Genomic DNA, 27,316 nt, shown 5'->3' on the forward strand with positions numbered 1-27,316 from the left:
TCATCATCAACAACAGACCTTTATTGAGCGCCTATTGTATGCAAGGCACTGTGCTAGGCATGGGGCTACAGAGACAAAGAAGAAAGCAGTCCCTGCTCTCAAAGAGCTTACAATCTAACTAGACTAACAGGACACACGCATAAAAAGACAAAAGACAATCCAAGGTAGCATATAATATTAGGTCACTGAGTAGAAACAAATAAGATTGCCCCTCCCCCCTTTTTTTTCATTTCTATGGTGGCTCAATACCCTGAATGGGGGGTGGGGGGATGAGGGAACTGGAATAAAAGGGTTACTCCTATTCATTTATAAGCTGTGTAGACACTCTCTCATCTTTTCCATTCCAAAGTATCTTCTGGCAAGTGCTACAACCTTGGCCATTGATTCACTTTTACCCCAAAGACCTTGGTATTGTAGTTCTCATTGAGGTGCCCTTTTGATAGGATAGCCCACTGTTCTGGCTTTCCTGGGACTGTCTGGATTTTAGTACGAAATGTCCAAATTTTGAAATTCCTCCCCTTTTCTCCTCCCTTGACCCTGGGGAAACCAGGATGGTACTTCTGAACTACCTGTTCCTGTAGCTCTCCCACCTACTATGACCATTACCCTGGCATGACTCACCCCAAATCTGTTCCCCAGTTAGGTCTCTAGTTGAAAAATGTATAAGAAAGACCTTAACAAGCCCCCAAAGACTGCTGGTTTAAGAGCACACTGTAGACAAAAGAAGACATCAGGAGAGAATGACAGCAAAGACAGAAAGAGGTTTACGAGAGAAGCAGTGTGGATGCAAGCAAGACATGATTGGGTGAGGAAAGAGAGACATACGGGTTAACATCACCTCCTAACACAGAGAGTGGGAATACAGGCCCTTCTCTGAGTAGGTCCGTTTAACAACTTGAATCATCATGCCAGTGGAATCCAGGGTATATTTCTAAAATGAGGTCCCTCCTACCTAAGTGCAGATATTTGGGCTTATTAAATAGATACATATGTGTTTAAATAACCACTCTCATTCCTAATTTCAACATTTTCCTTCTTTCTAAATACCCTTACCATCTAAATCAATAATTTTAATTTTGAGGTGAGTTTTTACTTCAAAATGAGGTTATAACCTTCCACTTGTCATGGAATTCAAATAAATCAGTAACAAATAGAACCTCCGAAAACAAAGATAATCTGTTTTGAGTGGTCTTGTTTGGAATCCGATACACATATCCAATGGTAACCTAAGGATTCCAAGGAACCTCATAGAAATTTCTCTTCTAAGTACAGGACTCTGTGTTTTGCTTTCATTTATTTTTTTTTGGAGAGAAGCTCCAAGTCTGCAATCTTAGGGCCCTGGAAGTTCCTGCACGGCTCTGGTTTTACGTCTGGCCCTTAGGAGCACATCCCAGGGTTAGTGAAGCACAGGGGCTTAGCTACCAAACACCCATTAACCATAATGGAAATCACACAGCGAAGGCCCCACGCAGTTCACTGAATGTTTACCTCCTAATGTTCTTTTAATGTATGTTTTCTTGGGTGAATATTTACTGTAGAATATTAAATGCAAGATTCCTGTTTTTATGGGCCATTTGAAGTGATTGATTTTGTTTGTGCCTTCCCGTATCCTTGCCCGTAAAGGCTATCTATTGTAATGGCCTCTATTCAAATGTTCTTGTGTTGAAATAACAGACTCACGGATGGGCCAGCCATGGCTTTGAGTTGCTTCGGTCTTAAAAGCTAGGAGGAAGCTGATGACAAAGCTGAGGAGAGAGGGAAAAGGTATATAACATAATGAGTATGACTCAGGCTTCAAATATAATCGGATATTGAAATCACTGAGGTCTGTAAACGTGGTTTGTAGTTTTTTTATATCAGAGCTGATTTTAATGGCATTGCACTGTGTTAAAAATGATAGTCATGAAATGATTTGGCAAGATAGTTCAATTGCTCATAACCAGGTCTGATAGCACAACTTATCAGAATACTAGGTATTTTCTTTAAATGCTATAAGAAAATCACTGACTAATAATGATTTCTTACGTATTTATACCATATTTTTAAAAAATATAAATTCACATACATATCCTAGCCACATGTAGATTTAAAATATTTCCCAACAAAGCCAGGAATTTCAGAATTCCTTTGATTTACACTCCTTTGAGTATTTGAGAAGGGAAAGTTTCAAAAAAGATGGAGCTATCATATATTCTTAAAAAACAAAACAAAAACAAAACCCCTAAAACCTAAAGATAACAGACATTTGAGATTATTATTGGATTCAGTAATATAGCTACATTTTTGCATGTCCCGAGTATGCCTTTCCGAATTTTCATAAAAATAAGACTTGTTAAAGAAGCTATTTACATCTGAGCAATATAATCTCTTCAAGTGACAGGAAATGTGGCCTATGTTCTTGTGATTTTTAGTACGTTCATAAAGTATTGTTTGTTCAGAGTTCGTGCTGTAGAAGAGATTGTGCTGGAATAAAATTCCTTTTGTCTCCTTAAAAAATTGAGAAAATTTAAAGAACACATTCCAATATGTCTTGGACAGACAGTTCAATTGTATTGACTTTTTACAGCTCAAGCCACACTGCAAGAATACCAATATTGTTTTTGCTATATGAGTATCTGGACTGTGTTTGCATCTCAATAACAGTACTCCATATAATTAATAGTACTAGTTCAAGAGAATGGAATTTAAGTACTTCATAAGGAGAAGGAAAAGATGGTAATGTGAGAAACCTTCTTTAATCACAAACCAGGTCATGTTTTGTAAAACAACGTCAGTCTACATACATAATATTTGCTGGTGCCTTCAAATCTGGCATTAGAGAAATTAATTCCTCCTAAGCCATGAGTAAAGAAAACATTGATATATTTTTTAAAAGGCTATTTTTGAACAATATTACTTGCATAATTGAAATCTTCCATACTAGCTGATCTTGGCTTTGAATAAAATAAGTCCTTTATACTCCTGAAGACCAGGGAACGGCAGTGAATATAAGATTTGCAGTGAGTGAATCTGAACAGTTCATAGGATAAATGAGTCATGTAACGGAAAAATCTTGGGTTCTCTTCTCACAGATTCACAGAGGTGTAGTTCGTTGTTCTTGTAGTCAGAGAACAGCATGAAAGTTCTCCCTCCTGCCTCCCTTGTTCACAGGGAATAGTATGAAAGTCCCCACCTCCCGCTACTGCCGCAATACACATACATTCTCTCTCACTCTTTTGGTACAAAAAACACCAGAGAATCAGGGGATCAATTTTTGCCTATGGGGTCCAGGGAGGAGGTATTTTTTCACCACAAGGGGGAGCTAGGTAGTAGGGAGATATAAAGTGAAAGTGTTAGTTGCTCAGTCATGTCTGACTCTGTGACCACGTGAACTGTAGCCCACCAGGCTCCTCTGTTCATGAAATTCTTCAGGAAGAATACTGGAGTGGGTTGCCATTCCCTTCTCCAGGGGATCTTCCCAACTCAGGGATTGAACCTGAGTCTCCTGCACTGAAGGCAGATTCTTTACTGTCTGAGCCACCAGGGAAGCCCTTAGGGAGATATAAAAGGCCCCCTAAAATAAGGCTCCTGCGACTGCAGGAGCCCCGTCATTCCAAGTATAAAGTCCTTATGTAGCTCAACGAGATGCTCATTGAGAGAATTTCAGATCTGGCATGAAACTTCAGTGACGTCACTGTCTTCTGGTACAGTGACATCACTTTGCAGAAGAGGAAACTAGGGCTTAAATGAAGTGTCCTACATTAATTATTACCCAAGCCAACTGTCTTTCAGTTTCTGTTGTTGGTCTGGTTTTTGTTTGAACAACACAGTTTTTGGTTTTCAATATTGTCATTTGGAGCATTTCTGCATGTTGGAAAATATCATAATTGTTCTTGAAGCCTGAGGGTTCAAAAAATGCAATACAACGTTTCCAAGCCATATACCGTTGCTTGCTAACAATGAGCGCTGTGAGCACGGTAGTTCATCTCCCAGTTCTGGGCCTTTTCCAATTATCATTCAGGATTAAATAATTAGGAGGGATAAATTACCACATAATCATAATCTATAAAAATACTGGCCTAGCGCACACTAAAAAACTCTCAATAAATAAATATTGGGCATTTGCTTATGAAAGTGAAGATGTACTCTTCAGAAATCATGTCTGTATTTTCAAGGCTACTCTTTATAAATCACACATACAGAGTTCAACAGATAACAAAGGTTATAGTTCAGGTTAGGATACAATTTGATAGAAAAATGACTTTAGAGGTGGTATTTCTACAAAGGGATACATCTAAGGTTGAGTTGTTTATGTCTCAGTTTCGAAGGCAATACTTAAAAAGATCCTACACACTTTCTGCCATGGCAGCATCACTGAAATGTGCATTTGGCTCCTAAGGTAACCCCTTTAGAAAGGGACAACACTCACTAGCATGTATTAATTCTGGAATCTTCCCTTATGGACCAACTGCACTAGCTTGTAGTCATGCCTCAGAGGCATCTACACATGGTACCTCTTGAGGAGGAAGCTGTTCCTGCGACCAGTTTTGTTCCTCTTTCATGTCTGGTGTTTCAGGAAGTTCAGTGGCCCAATGTTTGATACAGTGGGGTTCTTGGGATTTCCGTCTGGCCACACACATTCCTCAGAACACAGGTTTATTCTCAGAATGACTTGTAGCAAGAGATTCTGGTTTCCAGTCTGGTTGAAAAAAGTGAATATTGAATGTCCGTGCCCAGTTCTTAAAGACTCGTTTCTCTGTGATAAAGCGGTGATGACTACCCTTCCGTCCTCGCTCGTGGGACAGGTACATTGTACATTCATCAGGCCCAAAAGGTTCATAATAGTGATAAGGTACTGAAAGGTGGTTGGGATCCCTGTAGGAAGAAAATGAAATAACTGATTAAAACCAAAAAAAAAAAAAAAACTCCTTTCACTGATTGAGGTAAGATGTTATCTTTAATAAGCTGATAAGCACAAACTACACTTTCAAGTTAAATGAATTTCAACAAATGGCTTTTCTGATGTTTAAGCAATATACACATAGAGAGGTTCTGAGGTTGTGAAATAAAGTCAGTGACCATCGTGATCAGTGAGAATAAACATCTGCAGTAAGACATTCAGGCTTTTAGGATTTAGAAACTACATAGTCCTAAGACCCAACTGTAGTTCTGATTTCCACTCTTGTCCCATACAATCTGTTTAGCACAAACAGTTATGATAATATTTATAAAACAAAAACAGATCATTCTGCTTCCCCACTCCCACCCCTCTCCAAACCCTCCAGAGGCTTCCAGCTATACTAAGAGCATGGCCTACAGGGTGTAAGCTAGCTTCACTCCAGAGCCTCTCCTAACCTACTCAGCCTTGTCTGCATGCTCCTACCTTACTGGCCTCTCTGGTGGTCAACTCTGCCAAGCTGGTCCCTCCCCTGAGGTCATGGCTGTTGAGGGCAGTTGCCTGACTGGTACACCCCCTCAGTTAACTCCTCACTGCTGGGGATTGACACAGATGTATCATCCTCAGAGAACCCTTAACCAATGCCTGCCCCCTTCTCTCCATCTCACTTGGATTTATTTTCTTTCTTTTTGTTTTTTAAAATATTTATTATTGGCTGTGCTGGGTATTAGCAGGATCTTTAGTTGCACACTAACTCTTAGTTGCAGTATGTGGGATCTAGTTCCCTGACCAGGGATCGAACCCAGGCCTCGTGTACTGGGAGCATGGAGTCTTCCCTGAACCACGAGCGAACTCCCTGCATTTATTTTCCTTATGGCATTAATTGGTTTCTGAAACGCTATTGTTGTTTACTTGCTTCTTGTCTATTTACAAGAATAGGCCTTTGTCTTATTCCTAGCAAGTGCTCCATATCCCTGTCTCTATATTCTGCCTCAGAAGAGAAATACTGGCTCTTTCTTAAAGGTAATGTGAACAGGATTAACATGAGGGGTGGTTGGCGCCCTGATGTTGGATTACTAAAATATCTCACCCTCTAAGAGCTCTGGTCTCAGACCAGTTTCCATTCTAGGCCAGTCCATTCCATCTCTTCCGTGTTGAAGTCTACATGACAAGAGCAGTCAAGATATCCCAGTAGATTACCCTTCCTACTTTGACCTACACTCACCAACCAGCCTTGCTGCAGAAACTAAGTTTTTCTTGTCTCTCTTATGGCTTCTCTTAAAAGGCATCCCAGCTTCCTGCAAACCACCTTACAGCACCTGATGCCCTAGGGCCCCCCTCCCAGCACTCGGCTCTACTCTAAGTACAGTAACTTGGTTTCCCAGAGATGCTCATCCTGCTAGATACCTATTCGCTTTCTTTAGAGATCAATACACAATGGCTTTTAGAGTAGCAACTTCACTGAGGTCAGAGATTGAAGTCTTTTATCAAGAGGGGTGTCGAGTTTGTGGCTCTGACAGCGATAAACCTTTGAGCTTCCTCTCCTCTGAGGTTAAAGTTCTTCCAGGAAGAGAGATTTATTTTTGTCATGCGCCATTTAAACATTCTTCATCCTGGGTTGGATGCTATGCTGAGTTAATACTTGGCATCTCTATTATGCTTGTCTCGGAAGTAATTCTGTGTTTTATATTAAGACATCAGATCCCGCCCTATCTAGTTATTATAGAGTTCACTTATTTATTTCCCTGGTGGCTCAGACAGTAAAGAAGCTGCCTGCAATGCAGGAGACCTAGGTTTGATCCCTGGGTCAGGAACATCCCCTGGAGAAGGGAATGGCTACCCACTCCAGTATTCTTGCCTGGAAATTTTCATGAACAGAACTTTGGCAGGCTACAGTCCGTAAGTTGCAAAGAGCTGGACCTGACTCAGTGACTAACACTTTCACTTATTTATTGCGCTAGAAATTAGAATCCCCTTCAAATTTTACTAGAAGTTGTTTTCAACACAGAAAGTGTGTGGTAGGAAAAATTCAAGTTGGAACTGACCAGTATGAAGAAAATAAAAAAGAAATAAAAAGTTTCGAGACTTATCTTTCCTAGATTCATATGGCATAATTTGGGGAACCATGCTAAATTCATGTCACCAGAGTAGACTTGGTGTTGAGTTTTTACTCCAGCACGCATCAGGTTTTAAATCTGATTCAGCTAAGTTTTGAGCATATTATTGGCATCAGTATGACTAAAGAAACAATCAGGTTTCTAAAAATATCATGAGATTGATTTGGCACCTAGGAATAGAGGGAAATTGGAAACCAGCTAAAGGACACTGTAGGTTCAATTTCCTTATTCAGGAAGACCATCTCCTTGAATGAAAACACATCTGGCTCCCTGCTGATCTCCTCAAGGGAGAATTAAATTTACATCTTTGGTTATTATGGTTTCAAAGGTGTCCAAATAAGTGCGGGTTGTCTCCACACTTTAAAACTTTGTCCAAATGGCAGAAAAGTGCTTGATGGGATTTATTATAGAAGGCAGAGCCGAAGCAACTGCAGGAACAATCTCCCTGTAGATTGTCAGCATGCTGTTAGCTGTCATCCACTGTGCCATTCAGAAAGCCCTTCCTTTAGAAAATTTCAGGTTATAATTCCTCGAGTTTTTTCTCAAACCTGACTTTCTATAAGCTGCTATAGGTTTTTTCCCTCCACCTGATCCAAATGAATACAACAATAAGAATCAGCAGAATTTCCACATCAGGAGGCTACTGTTGTAGAAGGGAGGATTCTGGCATCCAAGTTGCTGGTGGGGGCCAGGGGATGCTCAGGGAGTGACGGTGTGTGGGTGGGAGGGCTATGGTAATTACAGAGCCAGTTTGTTCCCTAAGTGGCTGCAGCCTGTCATCAGCACCCCAGGGGCCAGTGTGGGAACAAAATCCTGCAGAATAATGTGAAGAAGGAATTTTCTTTTTCTTTATAGAGAAACCAGGTGGGGAGGATAAAGGAACTAATGTTTAGTGCATTGGAGGAGTTTTAAAGAAACACCACGCCTGTGCTCCACCTCCACAGAGTCTTGTTTAATTGATTTGGAGAGGGTCCCAGGCATAGGTATTTTAAAAAGTGACTTGGTTTTGTGTATCAAAATAAATAATGGCAATATTGAATTGTAAGTCCCATAAAGTAAAATAGAATAAATATCTATGAGTCCATGATGATTTCAATAAATTACTGATTAAATAAACAAATGAGGGAGAAGAAAAAGCATTTCCTTGCAGTATAATTCCAATTCATACTCTAGAAAAAAATGAGGGAGTAGAAAATCGCCATTAGAATAATGCAGTAGTTACTGCAGGCAAGATGCATGAATGAATGGAATATGATGGAGGGGGAGATGAGAAATAGATTATTTGCATAAAGCACCCCCCAGGTATTTAATGACAAAAGGAAAAAATAGTAAATTGACAATGAGTAAACCCAGCAGATGACACCATACCCAAGTGACCAAGGTTAACATCACCAGTAGTAAGATATTTTGACATCATGTACCTCTTGATATGAGATGCAACTGCTTCTGCGGCGTCCTTCTCAGTAATGCATAACCTCAATCTAATAATGAGAAACTATCACACAAATCCAAAGCAATGGATATCCTACAGCAATGAGCAGAATTTTTCAAATGTGTTGGAGTCATGAAAGATATGGAAAGACTTAGGAACAGTCACAGACTGGAGGAGACTAAGGAGACATGATAAGCAAATGCAAAGGGAGCCTGGATTGGGTCCTGGAGGAGACAAAAGGCATCAGTAGAACAAAATGGTGAAATCTGAATAAAGCCTGCGGTTTAGTTGAGAGTACTGCACCAGCGTTAATGTCTTACTTTTGAGAACTGCACCAGAATATTAACTTTAGGGGAGCAGGATGAAGGATATACAGAAACTCTCTTGTACTATTTTTGCAATGTTTTCTGTAAGTCTAAAACTTTTTCAAAACAAAAAAATTTTAAAAGATAATAATGTGGGACTTTCCTGGTGGTCCAGTGGTTGGGAGTCTGCCTTGCAATGCAGGGGCTATGGGTTCTATCCCTGGACGGGGGGCAGGGGGTGAACTGGGATCCGATATGTCATGGAGAAACTGGGCTGTACACTGCAACTACTGAGCCCCCGTATAGCAACTAGAGAGCCTGCACGCCACAGTGAAAGATCTCCTATGACTCAACAAGGACCTCATGTGCCATAAGTAGGACCCAACACAACCAAATCATAAATAAATAAATATTAAAAAAAAAACAGTGCTCGTGCTCAGTGGTGTTCGTCTTTTTGCGACCCTATAGACTGTAGCCCGCCAGTCTCCTCTGTCCATGGAATTTTCCAGGTGAGAAAACTGGAATGGGTTGTCATTTCCTCCTCCAGGGCATCTTCACAACCCAGGGATCAAATCACAATCTCCTGAGTCTCCTGCATTGCCAGGAGGGTTGTTTACCACTGAGCCCCCAGGGAAGCCCTTTTTGAAAAGGTAATAATGTTATAAAGTTATGTAGGAGATCCTAACATGCAGCCAGGTTGAAGACGGCTGATTTAGTCAAGTCCCTGCCAAATCAGAGCTTCAGTTCAGTTTGGTTGGTTAGTCGTGTTCCACTCTTTGTGACCTCATGGACTGCAGCACCCCAGGCATCCCTGTCCTTCACCAACTCCCAGAGCTTGCTCAAACTCATGTCCATCAAGTTGGTGATGCTATCCAAGCATCTCATCCTCTGTCGTCCCCTTCTCCTGCTTCCAATCTTTCCCAGCATCAGGGTCTTTTCCAATGAGTCAGTTCTTCGCATCAGGTGGCCAAAATATTGGAGTTTCAGCTTTAGTATCAGTCCTTCCAATGAATACTCAGGACTGATTTCCTTTAGGATGGACTGGTTGAACCTCCTTGCAAGCCAAGGGACTCTCAAGAGTCTTCTCCAGCACCACAGTTCAAAAGCATCAATTCTTCGGCGCTCAGCTTTCTTTATGGTCCAACTCTGACATCCATTCATGACTACTGGAAAAACCATAGCTTTGACTATATGGACCTTTGTTTGCAAAGTAATATCTCTGCTTTTTAATATGCTGTCTAGGTTTTTCATAACTTTTCTTCCAAGGAACAAGTGTCTTTTAATTTCACGGCTGTAGTCACCATGCTTATTTTCTAAACTCAGTTCTAGCCACTGATATCACTGGCAGCAGGAGTTGGTGATGTGCCATTTTTTTAATCTTCTAAAGCTAAGCTTTGCAATTATGAAAAGCTTATCATTAACAGGTAAGGGTGGATACTTCCATTTCTGGGTATGACCAGATTGACCCTGATTTCTGGATTTGGCCTGGATTATCTACAAGGCTAAAGATCCCGATGAAAGAATGGTGCTTTTGTTTCTCTTTAGAGCTCTCAGACACTCTCTTCAAACATACTTGTATTCTCGGCATGGTATATAGTACCACATGGCTTAAAGCTCAATATTCAGAAAACTAAGATCATGGCATCTGGTCCCATCACTTTATGGCAAATAGATGGGGAAACAGTGGAAACAGTGGCTGACTTTATTTTTCTGGGCTCCAAAATCACTGCAGATGGTGACTGCAGCCATGAAATTAAAAGACACTTGCTCCTTGGAAGGAAAGTTATGACCAACCTAGAGTGACTTCACTTTCACTTTTCAATTTCATGCATTGGAGAAGGAAATGGAAACCCACTCCAGTGTTCTTGCCTGGAGAATCCCAGGGATGAGGGAGCCTGGTGGGCTGCTGTCTATGGGGTCGCACCAGAGTTGGACACGACTGAAGTGACTTGGTAGCAGCATCAGACAGCATATTACAAAGCAGAGAAATTACTTTGTCAACAAAGGTTCTGCCTAGTCAAGGCTATGGTTTTTCCAGTAGTCATCTATGGATGTGAGAGTTGGACTATAAAGAAAGCTGAGCGCCAAAGAATTGATGCTTTTGAACTGTGGTGTTGGAGAAGACTCTTGAGAGTTCCTTGGACAGAAAGGAGATTCAATCAGTCCATCCTAAAGGAGATCACTCCTGGATATTCATTGGAAGGACTGATGTTGAAGCTGAAACTCCAATACTTTGGCCACCTGATGTGAAGAGCTGACTCATTGGAAAAGACCCTGATGCTGGGAAAGATTGAGGGAAGGAAGAGAAGAGGATGACAGAGGCATGGACTCAATTAACATGGCTTTGGGAGCACTCTGGGAGTTGGTGATGGACAGGGAGGACTGGCGTGCTGTGATTCATGGGGTCGCGAGGAGTCGGATATGACTGAGCGACTGAACTGCACTGACCTGGCAGGTAGTCAGGCAAACTTTGAAGAATAGAGTTGAATCAACATCTGTCAAGTGTCCTGGTGGTTCTGAAACTGGCTTGCTCTGGACACTATAGAGCATTCAGAAGAAAGTGTTCCCCTAACAGGCCTTCTCACACAGCTCCTGGCCTGTGAAGCCCCATGAGACACCTTCATTCTGTTGCCTCGCTTTCTTGTCTCACAGCCTCTTTTGGAAGGAAACTGCAGCACACCTGAAGTGGAATAGTACTTGTGTTTCTGGGGCACAGGAAACACTGAGAGCCTGTAGCTGTCCACCCTTCATGGATCAAAGGGGACAAGTGAGTCATCTGAACCCTGTATCCACTACCAACCACTCAGGCACCTCAGAAACATTGCACCCATGGGACAGAGGAAGGTAATGAGAACACCCAGTGACCAGTAAGATTTGGTCAAATTATAGCAGAGATAAAAGAAAAAATTATGGAAAAGTTAAACATCTATGAAAAAATACAACAATTGATTTTAAGTTCACTTCATAAAATGTGAACCACACGGATGCATTATATTCCATACCCATCCTCTGTAAGCATCTACGTGGTGGACTGTTGCCAGGTAGGAACTTGCCCTGTTACGCTGGCAGCTTTATTAATGTTCACTAGCTAATAACTCTAGCAGAATCAACTCTCTGATATTCACGATACCTTTGAGATGTCCTTCACATTATGGATGAGATATTAATTTAGTTCCATGACAGTGATCACTCTGAGTCATTACTCTGCTAATTAATACTCAAGAAATGATGGGTAACAGAGAGTTGTAAACTTGGTAATGTGTTAAGTACGATCAGAAATAAGATTACTAGGTAGAATTTAAATGCTTGGCTCATTATTATCACAAATAATTTACAATGGAAAATGGGATTAAAAATACTCACCATAACTTGGTTTGGAAAGCAATGATAACAGATCTTTTTCATTGCAATTTATAGTCCATCTAGAGAGAATGGATTTGCCTTCCTATATGGATATGGCATGATTTAAAGGTCCACATCCACATAATAATATATTTTGAGGCTGTCTCTGGTGAGACATGACATTAATTTTCTCCAGCTTTCTGAACACTGATGAGCCTGCAGTCGGAGTGATAGAGGCAGAATAGACTGATGCCTCATGCCTGAACCTCTCTCTGAGGACCAGTGCTGGCCTTGGCTGAGAATGATACAGGTGGCTACCAGTGACTTCTTTGGATCCTTGAAATCTGAATTTGCCACTGGTTAATTATACTCTTCACTCACCTGGCACTTTTGATCTTGGAATAAATATAGAATTAGTCTCCTAAACACTGCCAGGGAAAGAAAGGTTTTTATTTATTCATTGAGTTAATCAATACTGAATACACACTATGTGCCAGAAAAAGTGCCAAGAACTGGAGAGACAAACGTGGCTTGAGATAGGACCACTTCCCTTAAGGAGATCACAGGCTGATGAAAAAGATGAATGTATCACCCAGTGAGGTGAGCAGAGGAGGAGGTGGCAGAGGCCCCAGGAGGGGCCTAGGTGAGGTCTGACCCAGACAGAAAGTCAATGAAAGCTTGGAGGAGGAGGATCTCTGAAGCACTGGAGTGAGATGTTAAGAGTTTTGCCTTTTGAGTCCTGGAGACCTGAATTCAAATCGCAGCTCCATCACTTTCCTGCCCTACAACTTTGGCAGCTGTTTCATGTCCTCAAGCTTCATATGGAAAATGTTTACCTCCTGGGATTATCATCAAGGTCCAATGAAATGGCACATGTATTCACAGTAAGCATAGGGCCAGCACTTGGTATGTGTAGAAAAATATCAGCCATTAATACTACAGTGAAAAACTAGTAGCAATCAGCCAGATTAAGGATGAGGGGATGGACATTTCAAGATAAGGGCAAAGGGACAGGTGTGCACAAGGTGAGCTCCTTCTTAAGTTCCTCATTGTGGCTAAAATAAGTGTGTGAATAGAGATGTGTGTGTGCTTAGTTGCTCAGTTGTGTCTGACTCTTTGTGACCCTGTGGATGTGCTGTAACCCACCAGGCTTCTCTGTCCATGGGAGTTTTCAGGCAAGAATACTGGAATGGGGTGCCATTTCCTCCTCTAGGGAATCTTCCCAACCCAGAGTTCGAATCCAAGTCTTCTCCACTGCAGACAGATTCTTTACCCACTGAGCCTTCACTGAAGAAGCCAGGAGATGAGACTAAAGTGGCTGCAGAGGGTAGGTCCTGAGGGCTTGTGTGCTCAGCTAGGGAGTGTGAACACTGTTCTAAAAACTGTGGGGACCTACTGAGGGGTTTTGGTGACAGAGCCGATTTGATGGTTATCTAGAGGAAAGAGACCAGAGTCGGAGAGAGCAGTCAGAAGGCTACAGTGGCACCAAACTGAGGAGGAAACGGTTGCACACCAGTCACATGAGTTTTAATCAGTGTTAGTTACTGCCAGGTTTTGAATAACATGTCCTTCATCTGCCAACATGGTCATTTACACATTCATTGCCTCCATTTGTGATTTTAAATATGAACATAGGGTTATTATTCTCCCCAAGGAATCCATGCGCCTGAAATACTAGAAGTGGCTACTAGAAGTTTTCTGGCCAATAAATGGCAATCGGTCTGTGGGGAGGGCCTGGCTGCTAGAAAGGGAAGGCATTATGGGGGTGTTCAGTTGTATCTGACTCTTTATGACTCCATGGACATAGCCCACCAGGTTTCTCTGTCCTTGGGATTTACTTTCTCTGGAAGTAAGTCAGGCGCCTCTGGGTGGGAGGGGTGAGAAGGCCAGACCTGCAGGAGAACTGGAAGACAATGACAGCTCTAGGCCTGTAGGGGATAGTCTATGCACACTTCTTAGAAGTCAGGCACTCGTGGGTTTCCTCAGCTGTCTGCTCCGTAGGATATAATTTAGACCTCTACTCTCTGTCCTACCCCACCCCCCTCCCTATATGTCCCAGCATTCAGCAAGCGACATTGATTCCCTTTGGGTCACTGCCATGCTAAGCTGATGGAAATGACTGCAGAATTAGTCCAATCTTTAGTCTTTCTGTGCCTCAATTTCCTTGGCAATGAGTAAGTGATGATCAGATTCTCTTTAGAAGTGTGTGAGGGCCTTTCCTGGTGGCTCGTTGGTAAAGAACTCACCTGCAACGCAAGAGACATGGGTTCGATCCCTGGGTCTGGAGATCCCCTGGAGAAGGAAATGGCAATGCACTCCAGTATTCTTGCTTGGAAAATCCAATGGACAGAGGAGCCTGGCTGGCTACAGTCAATGGGGTTGTAAAGAGTCAGGCACAACTGAACATGCTCGCAATGCCTTCCCCTTCCAGGAGCCAGGTCCTTCCCACTGACTTTTTAGCACTTACTGAACAGCTTCTTAAAATGTACTCATGGGTATCCACAAGTGCAGATGAGCGAATCCTTTCACTTGGTAGATTTATCCATGCTTAGCATACAGCAAGGTTGTGCCATGCCTTTCTCATCTATTATCTCATGGGATTATCACATAAACCCTGGAGGTAAGTACTACTGCTGTCATCATGCAGACATAGAAACTAAGGCTTGAGGTAGACAGTCAAAGTAACTTGCCCAAAGTAACGAAGGCTCAGTGAGGCTCAATAACTTTCTCAAGGTCACATAGCTTCTGAGAGGCAGAAATGGCTTATGTTCACCCATTAAATACCCTTTTACTACAGCATGAGAGACAATGGGCAGGGCCATTATCCATTCGGTATGTATGAAGCATCTGCTATAGGCCAGGATGGTACCTATCTACTGTCCTGGGTACCACGGCTCCAACAGCGATCCCAACACACAAAAGTCTCTGCCCTCTAGGCGTTTATATTCTGGTGGGCTCAATCAGCATAGGTCTGCTATCTCACCTTTCCTGTGATATTTTACTTTTGTAAGCCCTAGAACTCATGATACACATACTCTGCTAGCCTTAGAGTTCTTAGCTTCTTTCAAAGTCAGGACAAAACAGGGAATGGTCAGGCCAGTAGCAAGATTAACTTATAAGTTGCATTTTCATTCTTTGGTGGCAGATGTTGTTTGCAAGAGACATTTAACTACAAGTGGCTCTGCTGTGTTAGATTTCCTGGCAAATGAGGCTTATTGTAACCCTTTAGAAAGCAAGAGCTGTGGCCTATTCTTTGAACACCCTCAAAATTCCTTGTACCTTTCTGGGAAACTCCTGAGTCCTTAAGATAATATTAATAATTATTAATAGTTTGTATCTCTTATAGTATAATGTATTAATAACATGAATGACATTAATAATCTTTCCTGTGTTAGGCACTGTGTCAAACATTCTACATCCATGATCTCATTTAATCCTCACCATGACCCATTCACTTTTTATTATTGTTTTCTCATCCCCATCTTGCAGATGAGCCTCCACCATTTGGGACCTGGGTGCCTGGTGGTTCAATCCAAGTGTCCAGGGCATGAAGAGGAAAGGAACTTGGGATTAGTCTGTGCTGCTCCTGGTCTTTCCTTCTTTTCCTTTCTAAACAGGCATTGGGACTGAAGAGGATGCTATCTCCAGCCTAACCCTCTGCACCAGAAGTCACCCAGCAGACCTCTCCACTTTCCCCAGAAGGACGCTCGGGGTAGGGACCCTCCTGAAGAATTTTTGCCAAAAGCATCTTGTGAGAATACCTATGGTACCTCTGGGATGGTGACTGAGGGACAAATTCTGAGCGGGTGGCAATTCCATCCGGTGCATGGGCGTATCTGGACTTCCTTACTAGTGTCGTTCCAGAAATTGCTCCCATCCCACGAGCACTAGGTTGTGAGGAACTAACTCTGAGTAAGAGAAAGGACAAGTTAACTTGCCTTTCATTTGTTTTCCATAATAAATGGAATATTTCCTTGAACACTTTAAGTCATTAACATTTCAATTTATTTATACTCTTTCTCTTTGGCATCTTAACGGCAATATTACATAATTACATCTGCCATCTAACCATCAGCTTTGATGGCTCTTGGCATGCCCGAAGGGGATGCTGCCACTGCCTTTGCTGGCCTGTTGGTTTGAGGAGGCAGTTTGCTTTTTTTAACACCATCCAACCTAACTTTTTGCATGGCGGTTGTTAAAGGGGGAAACAAAGCCAGTGCATGAAGTGGTGAGGAAGAGCGTGAGGGTCCACGCTCACTCTGGTCATGTACTGGGCGCTGCTCCAAGCACTTACGTGTATTCACTTATTTAATTCGCCCGCCACCCTACGTGCATGCACGTGTGCTGTCTCTTTAGTCGTGTCTGACTCTTCGCAACCCTATGGATTATAGCCCACCAGGCTCCTCTGCCCAGTATTCCTGCCCACTCCAGTATTCTTGTCTGGGATTCTTCAGGCAAGAATACTGGAGTGGGCTGCCATGCCCTCCTCCAGGAGATCTTCCCAACAAACCTATGAGGCAGCATCTGTTATTATCATCACATCCACTTCTAATGGCAACGAAGCTGAGATACAGAGAGACTGAGTGACCTGCTCGAGGTCACACTAGGTTAGTAAGTGGTGGGGCTGGGCTTTGAACCTGTGCCATCTGAGTACAGACTCCATATCCTTCCTTACTACATTATGTCTTCCCTGGGGATTCATGAGTCCAAGAAGATTTCACAGGCCTGTTCTATCCATGCCTTTCCTTCTCTGTGACCTGACTGTTACATATACATTAGTGCTGCTGCTGTGTTGTCTTTGGGTTAAAAAGGATGGGAGGGAAGTGGCAAAGCGGTAACGGCATGATGCCTACTTCATCATGCTTAATCATCCTTGCCTCTAACCTCCCAATTGTAGATTTTATCCAAAGATCCATGGCCTCTGAGAAGCTGTTAGGTTTAAAACACATGAAGGTATGCATGCATGCCTGCTCAAGTGCTAGGTCGTGTCTGATCTGTGACCCTGGACTATAACCTGCTAAGTTCCTCTGTCCACGGGATTTTCCAGGCAAGACTACCAGAGTGGGTTGCTCGGTCCTCCTCCAGGGCATCTTCCTGACCCAGGGATAGAACCTGTGTCTCCTGTGTCTCGTGCATTGCATATTCTTTACCACTGAGCCACCAGCCCCACACGAAGATATCAGTGAGTATAAATTTTAATGAAAAAGTTGAGAATGCCCTCCTACCCTAGGTTTTACCATTTGAAGATCAGAACTGAGTCCATGTGCAGGTCAGCAGGCATGCCTGAGAGCTAGGAAACTTTCTGAATTTATTGGCACCACTCCTCTAGATTACAGGTGGATTTTCAATCAGGCTTCCACAAATCAGGCCCTGAACGTCTCTCAGTGCATCTCTGAGTACATAGCAAACTCTGTCTGGGCACATGCCAGGAGGTAACTTAAGGTAGCAACAGAGATGTATGTTTGTTTCCTTCAAAGCGATACATCAAAATAATTATGCCTGTGCTTTTGGTCTTAGAAGCACAAACTGAGGCTGCTGATGTGGAAAGGGAAAGAGACTCAGAGGAATATTTTAATTTTAGGAAACAGGCCTACTGTCAAAGAAACTGCCCTCTTTAATTCATTAAAAATCACCACATTCCTTTCAAATGAGAATAAAACTAATATTTCTTAATGCCATTCATCGTTAATATTATACCAATTATTGCATTACTTTTGGTTGATAAATATTCAGAGGATAAATGAAGCCCACAAGATGGATTAATTCTACAGCAGCACAAACAAAAAACTTTCAATATTTTATATCACATAATTAAATGCTGTTTGTTGTTTCTAGAACCAGGACTTGGGACATGTTAATTAATTGCTTTAAAAAGACAGTAAGACATGTCTCGTGGTTGATATTTGGAATCAGATATTTATAAACACTGCATAACACTGCTGATGAATTATGTGTGCAGAATAAATCCTACCTGCAGAAGTCTGGGGGCACCATGCCATAAACATTGATCCTGTCACAGAGTTCCAGGGCTATTGTCATCGTGAACCAGCCAGTGCTGAGCCAAGTGTTGGAGATCTTCCTGGAAGGAACGATAGTTTAGTCTGCAAGCTGGTAAAGTGATCATTATACCCCTTCCATCTTAAATCTTATCTGGAACAAGGATGACGATATACATACACACTCTCTCTCTCCATTTGATAAACAGCCAGAACTTTAGCAGATAGCAATATGTTACCAATACCACCATATTCCGTGATACAATGGTAAATGATGTCAATGTTCCTTTATGGTGGGTTCTTAAAGGACGTCTACGTAGTCATGATCAATGTTTATGTGCAAGTTATTACCAATTAAAAAAAAATTTATTTATCTATTTATTTGGCTGCATTAGATCTTACTTGTGGCATGAGGGCTTGGTTGCTCCATGGTTTGTGGGATCTTCATTTCACAACCAGGGATAGGATCCATGTCCCCTGTATTGGAAGGTGGATTTTAACCACTGGACCACCTGGGAAGTCCCACCACTCAATTTCTTGTAAGGCTACAATCCTCATGTGTCAAATCTTTTTTAACTAGAATATTTGACTAGCTATAAATATTCTTTTTTCTCCAAGCAGGGTGGATAATGAAAAGATTATTAAAATGAATAAATACATTTTTATTGGTCTTTATCTACCAATTGATTGATTGATCAATCAAATGGTTGTAGGGTAGAAGCTTGCCTTTAACTAGACTATGACACCCAAATCTTGACTGAACGTCTTTCCTTAAAAGAAGTCCATTCATTTAGGAAGGGACTAATGATCAGAGGAAGAAGACATAGGAATGCTTATGTTTAATTGAGTATTTGCTTTATTTTCCATCAAAAGAGTTAGAGCCCTATGAAAATTTTTATTAGAAGAACCAAAAATTGACAGAATGTAAGGATTGCATTGGTGGGTTTCAACATTCATTCATTTACCCATTCAAACATCTGTGTTGAGCTCTAACCACATGCTGAGTCCAAGGGTAACTGTGGAGACATAGCATCAAGGTCTCAGTTGACCTGTGAGGATGACTTGGTTCACCATGCTATGCTGCTGTGGATATTAATTTCAATTCTTTGGGGATTGCTATTTTTATTTTTTTCCCCAGTGCTTATTGTAGGCCTCATTAGCCAGTTTTAAAACCTTATCCCCAAGGTCAGACTGCCTGACTTTGCCCAGCCATAGCACCATATGTGATATGAATAGTGGAGCTGCAGAAAAGCTTTTCTACTGGCACTGCATAGTACCCCTCTTTAAGGAGGAAGAGTTTTTGTCAAGCAGTTTGCATTATCTCCATTTCACATAAGGAATAACAATCAAAAAAGGTGTTTTAAGAAGTCTTTTGTTTTATCACATACTTGACAGGAATGGATAATTTAGTCATTCCTGAGCTCATGGCTTCAACTTTCTACTTCTTAATTCTTTTACTCATTTTTATTTTCCATTCTATTGTATCCTGATCCAGTAATATCCCAGGAAGTACATTTTAAAGATTCTCAAGATGGAAATAACACAGATTTGTATCTTACTAGTTTCTATCATTCACCAGCTGAATGACCTGAGGCAGGTTACTACTATTCTTTGAGTCTTGATTTCTTATTCAGAAAGCAGGCATGGGAAGCTCTATCTTCCTGAGCAACTTGTAATTTCAAAGACTAAGAGAGACAACATCATAAGAAGCATAAAGTCTGGGATGTTGATACATCAAGATCCCTTCCTCCTCTCTTGATTGCTAGTTGGGAGCAAATTAAGTAAATAATTCAGCCATTACTCTCAGTGCTTTTTAACACACACAAAGAAACTGATATCCTTCTAACATGGCTACTGGCTCTTACGTAGAATCCATCATCAGTAGTTAGGGAAGTAATGAGAAAATTCTGGGACCTCCAGTCTACACAGGTATTAACGGTCCCACTTCTTTCTCACCAGGACTATGTATTCCTAAGGCCTTTGGGACTGAGGGGGTAGCAGAGCTGAGTGGGGGAGGGGAAGGGAAGGGCGTGCCATGCCTCGTCTTCACCAAGGCTGTGACGTTGAGATGGCCAATTGTTCTAGACTTAAACTAGGTCAGTGAATAAGCAGGAGAATGTGGGGCCCAGGAAGAGAATGACAGCTTATTGATATCCACAGATTCCTGATCCAGAAATCACACCTGTGTCCCTATGATTTCAAGTTGTAGGAAACATCAAGAGGGCTTTTTCCCAGTGGCAGAAACTTCCCCACAATTTTGACTTTCTTTTGTGTGATGTAGTAGAAATCACAAGCCACATTCTGAAATATAGGAGGATGGGACTCTACAGTAAAAGGTTTAATGGGTAAAAATGGGGAGAATACAAAATGGAGGACTAAAGAAACCAATATGAAGATTTCTTTAAAGTGCCACTTAAAATTCCCCAGACCTGCAAAATAATAGCCTTTTGGAAAAGATCACAAGCTACAGACATTCAGCTGCCCTGCACTGTCTGTCTAAAACGATTCAAACTCTTTTTCCAGCAAAGGAATGTCTACTGTTTTTACACTTAATCAGCTGTAATGAAGGAATATGAAGAGCTGTCATGTGCTTATTAGGGAAAATGATCAGATATTCTTTTATATGATGAAGTAACACACTGAGCTGATAATTCTATAGTGCACACTAAATTACAATTAAAGGCCTTTCTGCTCCACCAGAATCTCATTTATAATCTCTATGGAAATATTCTTCCTGCAGTTATTTCATTTATGCTTCTTTTATCTAATTACTATAATATTGGTTCTGAATCATATTTTCCTAATGTACCCTTATTCAATTATAAAGTTATTTTCAAGTACAGTTACTTTCTAATATCAAAGAATACCATTTGGCCATCTATGTCATTTGTCATGCTTCTTAATTGCAGATTGTTTCTGAGCCACTTTTTTCTTTACTTTTAAGTAGGGTGAAACTTCCATAAACCAGAATCTACTGAATTATCCCATTTCTTCAAAATATTAGCCTGAAATGAATGTCCAGATCATGAGATGTGCAAAATCAGATATTCCATACTAAGTGTATCTTTAATCCATGCTACTGTGTTAGGTTTCAAGAAAAGCATAATACAGGCAATACTGTTAGACACTAAATGTTTTGTGTTTTAGTTTACAGAAATAGTTTTGCCCTAAAGGGCTGTTTTTGACTTTGTTCTTTCAGCTTGGGGTACACTACAGATTAAGAATATGGACACATACAAATATTGAGTCAGTACAAGATCAGCTTCTTTTTTCTAAGTATACTTAATGGCTCAGATGGTAAAGCGTCTGTCTACAATGTGGGAGACCTGGGTTCTAGCCCTGGGTTGGGAAGATCCTCTGGAGAAGGGAATGGCAATCCACTCCAGGACTATTGCCTGGAAAAATCCCATGGACAGAAGAGCCTGGTAGGCTACAGGCCATGGGGTCGCAAAGAGTTGGACAGGACTGAGCGACTTCACTTTCACAAAAAATATTTATTTATTTATTTATTATTTATTTTTGGCTCTGCTGGGTCTTTGTTGCTGCACAGGCTTTTCTCTAGTTGGAGAGAGCAGTGGCTACTCTCTAATTGTGGTGCTTGGGCTTCTCATTGCTATGACTTCTTTCATTGCAGAGCATGCGCTCAGTTGTTGCAACCTGTATGTGGGCTCAGTAGCTTCAGTTCCCAGGCTCTATAGCCTGGGCTCAGTAACTGTGGCACACAGGCTTAACTGCTCTTCTTCCCAGATCAGGGATCAAACCTGTGTCTCTTGAGTTGGCAGGTGGATTCTTAACCACTGAGCCACCTGGAAAACCCTTACTTCTTGCGTACTGCAAAAAAGGTTTTCACTGGTCAGAATTTAATGAATTTGGTGAGTGGGTTATGTCTTAATGTGAGATTGTTTCCTAGAGGTCTGAGGAGAATCAGGATGGAATGACTAATCTCGAAGTTATCAACTTAATCCCTTAAGAAGATCCAGCATATGTGTAGGCTAAGTTGATTCAGTCACATTTGACTATTTGCAACTCTATGGTCTATAGCCCACCAGGCTTTTCTGTCCATGGGATTCTCCAGGCAAGAATTCTGGAGTGGGTTGCCACGCCCTCCTGCAGGGGATCCTCCGACCCAATCCTTCGACGCGGGATTGAACCCGTGTGTCTTGTGTGTCTCTTGCGTGTCTCCAGCATTGGCAGGAAGGTTCTTTACCTCTAGCTCCACTTGGGAAACCCCAAGAAGATCCAGAGCAATGTGTAATTATTTGATATAGCTAACACTGCAGCAGTGTTTCAGGAATATTTAAATCTAGCAAACAACCATTAAACTCAAAAGAGAAGTGTTTTCTATTGAAGAGAGTGTTTTTACTTATTTTGAATTTTCCAAACACAGAAATTGAAACTGTAAATAACTTCCTTCATTCTCCTCTTATAAAATGCTCTTTTGATTAAAGAACTCATACAAATGAGCAACAGTCTGTCTTATTTGTGGTTTTTAAAAGATAATGAATGACTGGATTTCATGACAGTGTGTGATGATGACAAAATCCCCTGTGTGATCTACTGACTGGGCTAACCATGGAATTAGTCACCTGGACCTCTATGGAAGGAGGCCACAGTGCCAGCAGCTGGGTCCTGCTCTTCTCATTCCATCAGAAATCATACTTACTCTTGCCTGACCAGCCCTCCAATGATCACAGAGATTTCCAGGATTTAAAAAGAAAGCTCTTCCCAACAAAGAATTTGAGGATAGTGAGCTCTATTCTTTCTTTAAGACTGTTCTCCATAATGAGTTGCTTAAGCTAGCCCAAAGGATTTAGAACTTCCTATTCTTTATTTCTTGGGCTCCAAATTCACTGAGGGTGGTGAGTGCAGCCATGAAATTAGAAGAAACTTGCTTCTTGGAGGGAAAGCTATGACAAACCTAGACAATGTATTAAAAATCAAAGACATCACTTTGCCAACAAGGGTCCATGTAGTCAAAGCTATGGTTTTTCCAGTAGTCATATACGGATTTGAGAGCTGGACCATAAAAAAAGGCTGAGCTCTGAAGAATTGATGCTTTTGAATTGTGGTGCTAGAGGAGACTCTTGAGAACCCCTTGGACTGCAAGGAGATCTAAGTAGCCTATTCTAAAGGACATTAACCCTGAATATTCATTGGAAGGACAGGGAGGCCTAGTGTGCTGCAGTCCATGGGGTCCCAATTAGTCGGACATGACTGAGTGACTGAACGACTGAACAGCACCTTTTGTTAGAAAGACCGACACTAAAGCTGAAGCTCCAATACTTTGGCCACCTGATGTGAAGAGCTGACTCACTGGAAAAGACCCTGATGCTGGGCAAGATTGAAGACAAAAGGAAAAGAGGGTGGCAGTGGATGAGATGGTTGGATAGCATCATTGACTCAATTTACATGAACTTGAGCAAACTCTGGGAGATAGTGGAGGACAGGGAAGCCTGGTGTGCTGCAGTCCATGGGGTCACAAACAGTTGAACATGACTTAATGACTGAACAACAACAAATTCTTTATTTATCAGAAATTGGCTCAAGAACGATTTTTGTTAGGAAAGGGGTAAGTTATATCATTAAATGTGTATTAATTATAAAAGTACATGTTTTTAGAATTGAGGAAATGAGTAAAATTTAATCATTAGACCAGTCCTATGAAGCCTAGTCACTGTGTGCTTTTCACATGTGAAGTTACTAAAAGGTTAGCTATTTTGTCCTAGACTATGCAACTAGTGAGGGACAGAGTCAAAATTCCAACCCAGAGCTGTGTATTTGGACACCGCACTGTTCACTGTGTACACCACACTATTCCTTTTGATACCTGTAACTGTCTTTTTCTTCACTGAGATTTAGCTGATTCCTCACCCTTTATCTCTGCCTACTCTCCAGATGCCCACCATGCCACCTCACCACCAGCCCTCCTGCCCACAGTCATAGGGACTCTTCTCCAACCCCTTGTAAGTCTTCTCACTTCTCACCTTCTCATACCCATAAGGGCACTTTTCTCTCTGCTTCTCAGGTTCTTCTTTACCTGGATAAATACTTATTGACCGTGGCCTCTGCTTAAATACATCTTTGGGAGAAAATCTTTCTACCAGATCCTCATCTTCTAGACCAGTGCTTTTCAAAAGATTTGGACTTACAGTAAGAAATACATTTTACATCGTGATTGAGTGTATATGCTCACATGTATTATACATGGTTTTCATTTCATAGTTTTCTAAAGCACATAATTTAGTGCTTTTTAGTATATTCACAGTTATGCCATCATCATCCCTATCTACTTCTAAAATGAATTTATCACATCAAAAAGATGTCTCTGTATATGTGTATTTTTATGTGTAAAACTGAAACAAATTTTATTTCATGAAATAATACTTTCCTTACTTACTGTGGGGAATGAATGCTGAAATTGTCTTTTATTACATCTATTCCATTCTTTCTATTATATTAAAAAAATCTTATAGTGACTCACTGCATGCATTTTGTGTCCCATCACGGATCTGTAACTAACAGTTTGGTAAGCCTTGCCCTAGACTACAGCCCGTCTCCCTGTCCCACAGGTCAGAGGACCATTTTCTTCCCCTCACAAGACCTAACACATTGGCCACTATTTGGTGAATATCTGCCCGTCCTAGAAGACTATATTTCTGGAGGGCAGGTTCTACATCTGCCTTATTTTTGACTACATGTATTTCCCATATCAGGTGCAGTGAAATAGCAGGTACTAATAAGTATCTGTTGACTGAATAAATATTTGCCTTTGAAGAGAAAAACAACCCTATGCACTTCTTTTTGGTTAGTGTTCACATGAGGAAATAAAATGCAAGAAACCTATTATCTTGCCCTCACTACCAATGTATGTCAGCAGCAGTGTCACCTCTTCCTCCAAAGTAGGGATATGGCCCTGAATTATCCACATAAATACTCTCTTCACTCTGCCTATAAATTCAACTTAAACAGTCCAATCTCCAGGAGGACCCTACAGATGAACTCTGTCTACAGCATGAGCGGCAGGGCCATAACAAAAAGCCTTAAGCAAGAGCTTTTAGAAAGAATAAATAATTCCATTGGCAGTAACATGGGCGGACCTAGAGCTTGTCATATTAAGCAAAGTAAGTCAGAGAAAGACAGATATCATATGATATCACTTACATGTGGAATCTTAAAAAAAAAAAACCTGAATGAATAAACTTATTTACAAAACAGAGACAGACTCACAGATTTAGAATAAAAACTTACCATTACCAAGAGGGGTAGTGAGGGAAAGAGATAAATTAGGAGTTTGGAATTAACCACTCCTATATATAAAACATAAACAATAAGGACTTATACTGCAGCACAGGGACTATATTAAATATCTTGTAATAACCTATAACAGAAAAGAATCTGAGAAAGTTTATATTACACATAAGTATAGATATATATAAAATTATATATAGTTGTTCTCCATATATATATATATATATATATATACACAAACATATATGTTCTCCATACATATACATACATATATATGTTCTCTCTCTCTCTCTATATATATATATATATACACATATATACACAAAACTGAGTTGGGCTTCCCAGGTGGCTCTGTGGTAAAGAATGTGCCTCCCAAGGCAGGAGCCTTGAGAGGGTGGGTTCAATCCCTGGGTCAGGAAGATCCCCTGGAGTAGGAAATGGCTCCCCACTCCAGTATTCTTGCCTGGAAAATCCCATGGACAGTGGAACCTCAGTGGGCTACAGTCCCTGGGGTTATGAAGAGTCAGACAGGAGTGAGCACACATATAACTCAACTGCTTTGCTATACACCTGAAACTACAACATTGTAAATGAAATACACTTCAATTAAAAAAATGATTAAAAATTTAAAGAAAAAGAAGCTTATCTGACATAAGCATTAAAAAAAAAAAAAAAAAAAGCTTCGCTCTTGGTGAGCTGGCCAGCCAGGGAGAGCGTCTGCTCGCCCTAGCCCGCCCCCGTGCCGCCTCTTGCCCTCGCCTCCGCACCTGTCTTTGCCGGTCTCGCGCTTGAAGAGCTCGTCGAACTGCAGCATCTTGCGGCGCGTGATCATGAAGGCCTTCAGCCGGGGCAGCACCTGGCTCAGCAGCTGCAGGTTGTTGTAGACCTGACCCTTGCCGTCGCGACGCATGTAGCTGCTGGGGCCCCAGAAGATGAACACGGTGCCCTGGCTGACGTTGAGCAGGTCGTGGCGGTTGCGGAGAATCCGCTGAATGCTGGAATGCGCGATGACCCGTAGGCTGGTGCGGTTGCCAACGTCCCGCCAGTAGCCACGCGTGGGGGCGTCGTTCATGCGAATGACACATTCAGTCCGGTCAATCTGGGCGCCTTGCCTGCTGCGCAGCAGCTGCCCGGAGCTCGTCACCAGGGCGCAGTCCGTGCAGTGCATTTTCAGGGGCTGGAAGGAGAGGGAGGACTCCATCAGTGGAAAATGCTCTCTTGTGACCAGCAGGTCACTTCCCTGCATCTGGGGGCTGCCTCTCTTTTTTCTCCTCCCTCTTTTGCCAAAATATACCGCTGATGCTATTACCTCATCAGACTGGTGTCAGGGAGCACTGGACAACAGGAAAAGAGCCAGCAGTGACCTGTCAAACGTGGGGGTCTGGGCTTCACTGATATTAACATATCAGACTGTCATAACAATGTAACAAGCTTGCTGTGACTGCCATTTTACAGATAATGATACCCCAAGGCTCAGAGACATTTTAAAAAAAATGCTCAGATACATAACTAGCAAGTAATGAAGTCATGCTTTCAAATTCAGGTCTTTCTGAATCCAAAGTTACCCCTAAGTTGAAGAAAAGACTATATACTACAATGTGCTCTGACACTGGTTTTGATGCTCTTGACTCACCTGATTGGAAGTTAAGCATATATCAGTGTTCTTGGATGCTGTACAAATATATTTCTCCTAAATAGGCATGGTCTAAAAATCATAGGAGAAAAGACACGCAAATTGTAACCCCTCAGATGCCATAATTTTGAAATGACAGTTAGGATTCTTTCTCCCATTTTAAAGGGAGAGAGCGAGAAACTGAGTTGGTCCACCTTCAGAAATGAGAAGAAAGCCTTAAGCTCATCGAGTGCACACATGCCCTGTGGGAGCCCTGGGCCTGCAGTCACCGCCAGGGCAACACCAAGGACAGGGCTCACTTCAACGCCCTGAACCCCTGATGTGTTTTCTGAACAGCAATATTCCTCCACATTATACATTTCCCTGA

General features: G+C 41.7%; 1 protein-coding gene across 1 annotated transcript; it reads right to left on the minus strand.

The window, feature by feature from the left end:
- On the minus strand, positions 1-26,562 carry LOC120861065 (alpha-N-acetylgalactosaminide alpha-2,6-sialyltransferase 5). The gene is made up of 3 exons (XM_040236737.1): positions 26,084-26,562; positions 18,044-18,151; positions 1-4,854 (listed from the first exon to the last, which is right to left on the minus strand). Exons 1-3 carry the CDS (start codon positions 26,560-26,562, stop codon positions 4,623-4,625), a joined length of 819 nt encoding a protein of 272 aa, XP_040092671.1. The 3' UTR covers positions 1-4,622.
- Positions 26,563-27,316: the final 754 nt, after the last annotated feature.

This window comes from Oryx dammah, unplaced genomic scaffold (assembly GCF_014754425.2).
Source record: "Oryx dammah isolate SB20612 unplaced genomic scaffold, SCBI_Odam_1.1 HiC_scaffold_11222, whole genome shotgun sequence".
Taxonomy (NCBI): Eukaryota; Metazoa; Chordata; class Mammalia; order Artiodactyla; family Bovidae; genus Oryx; species Oryx dammah.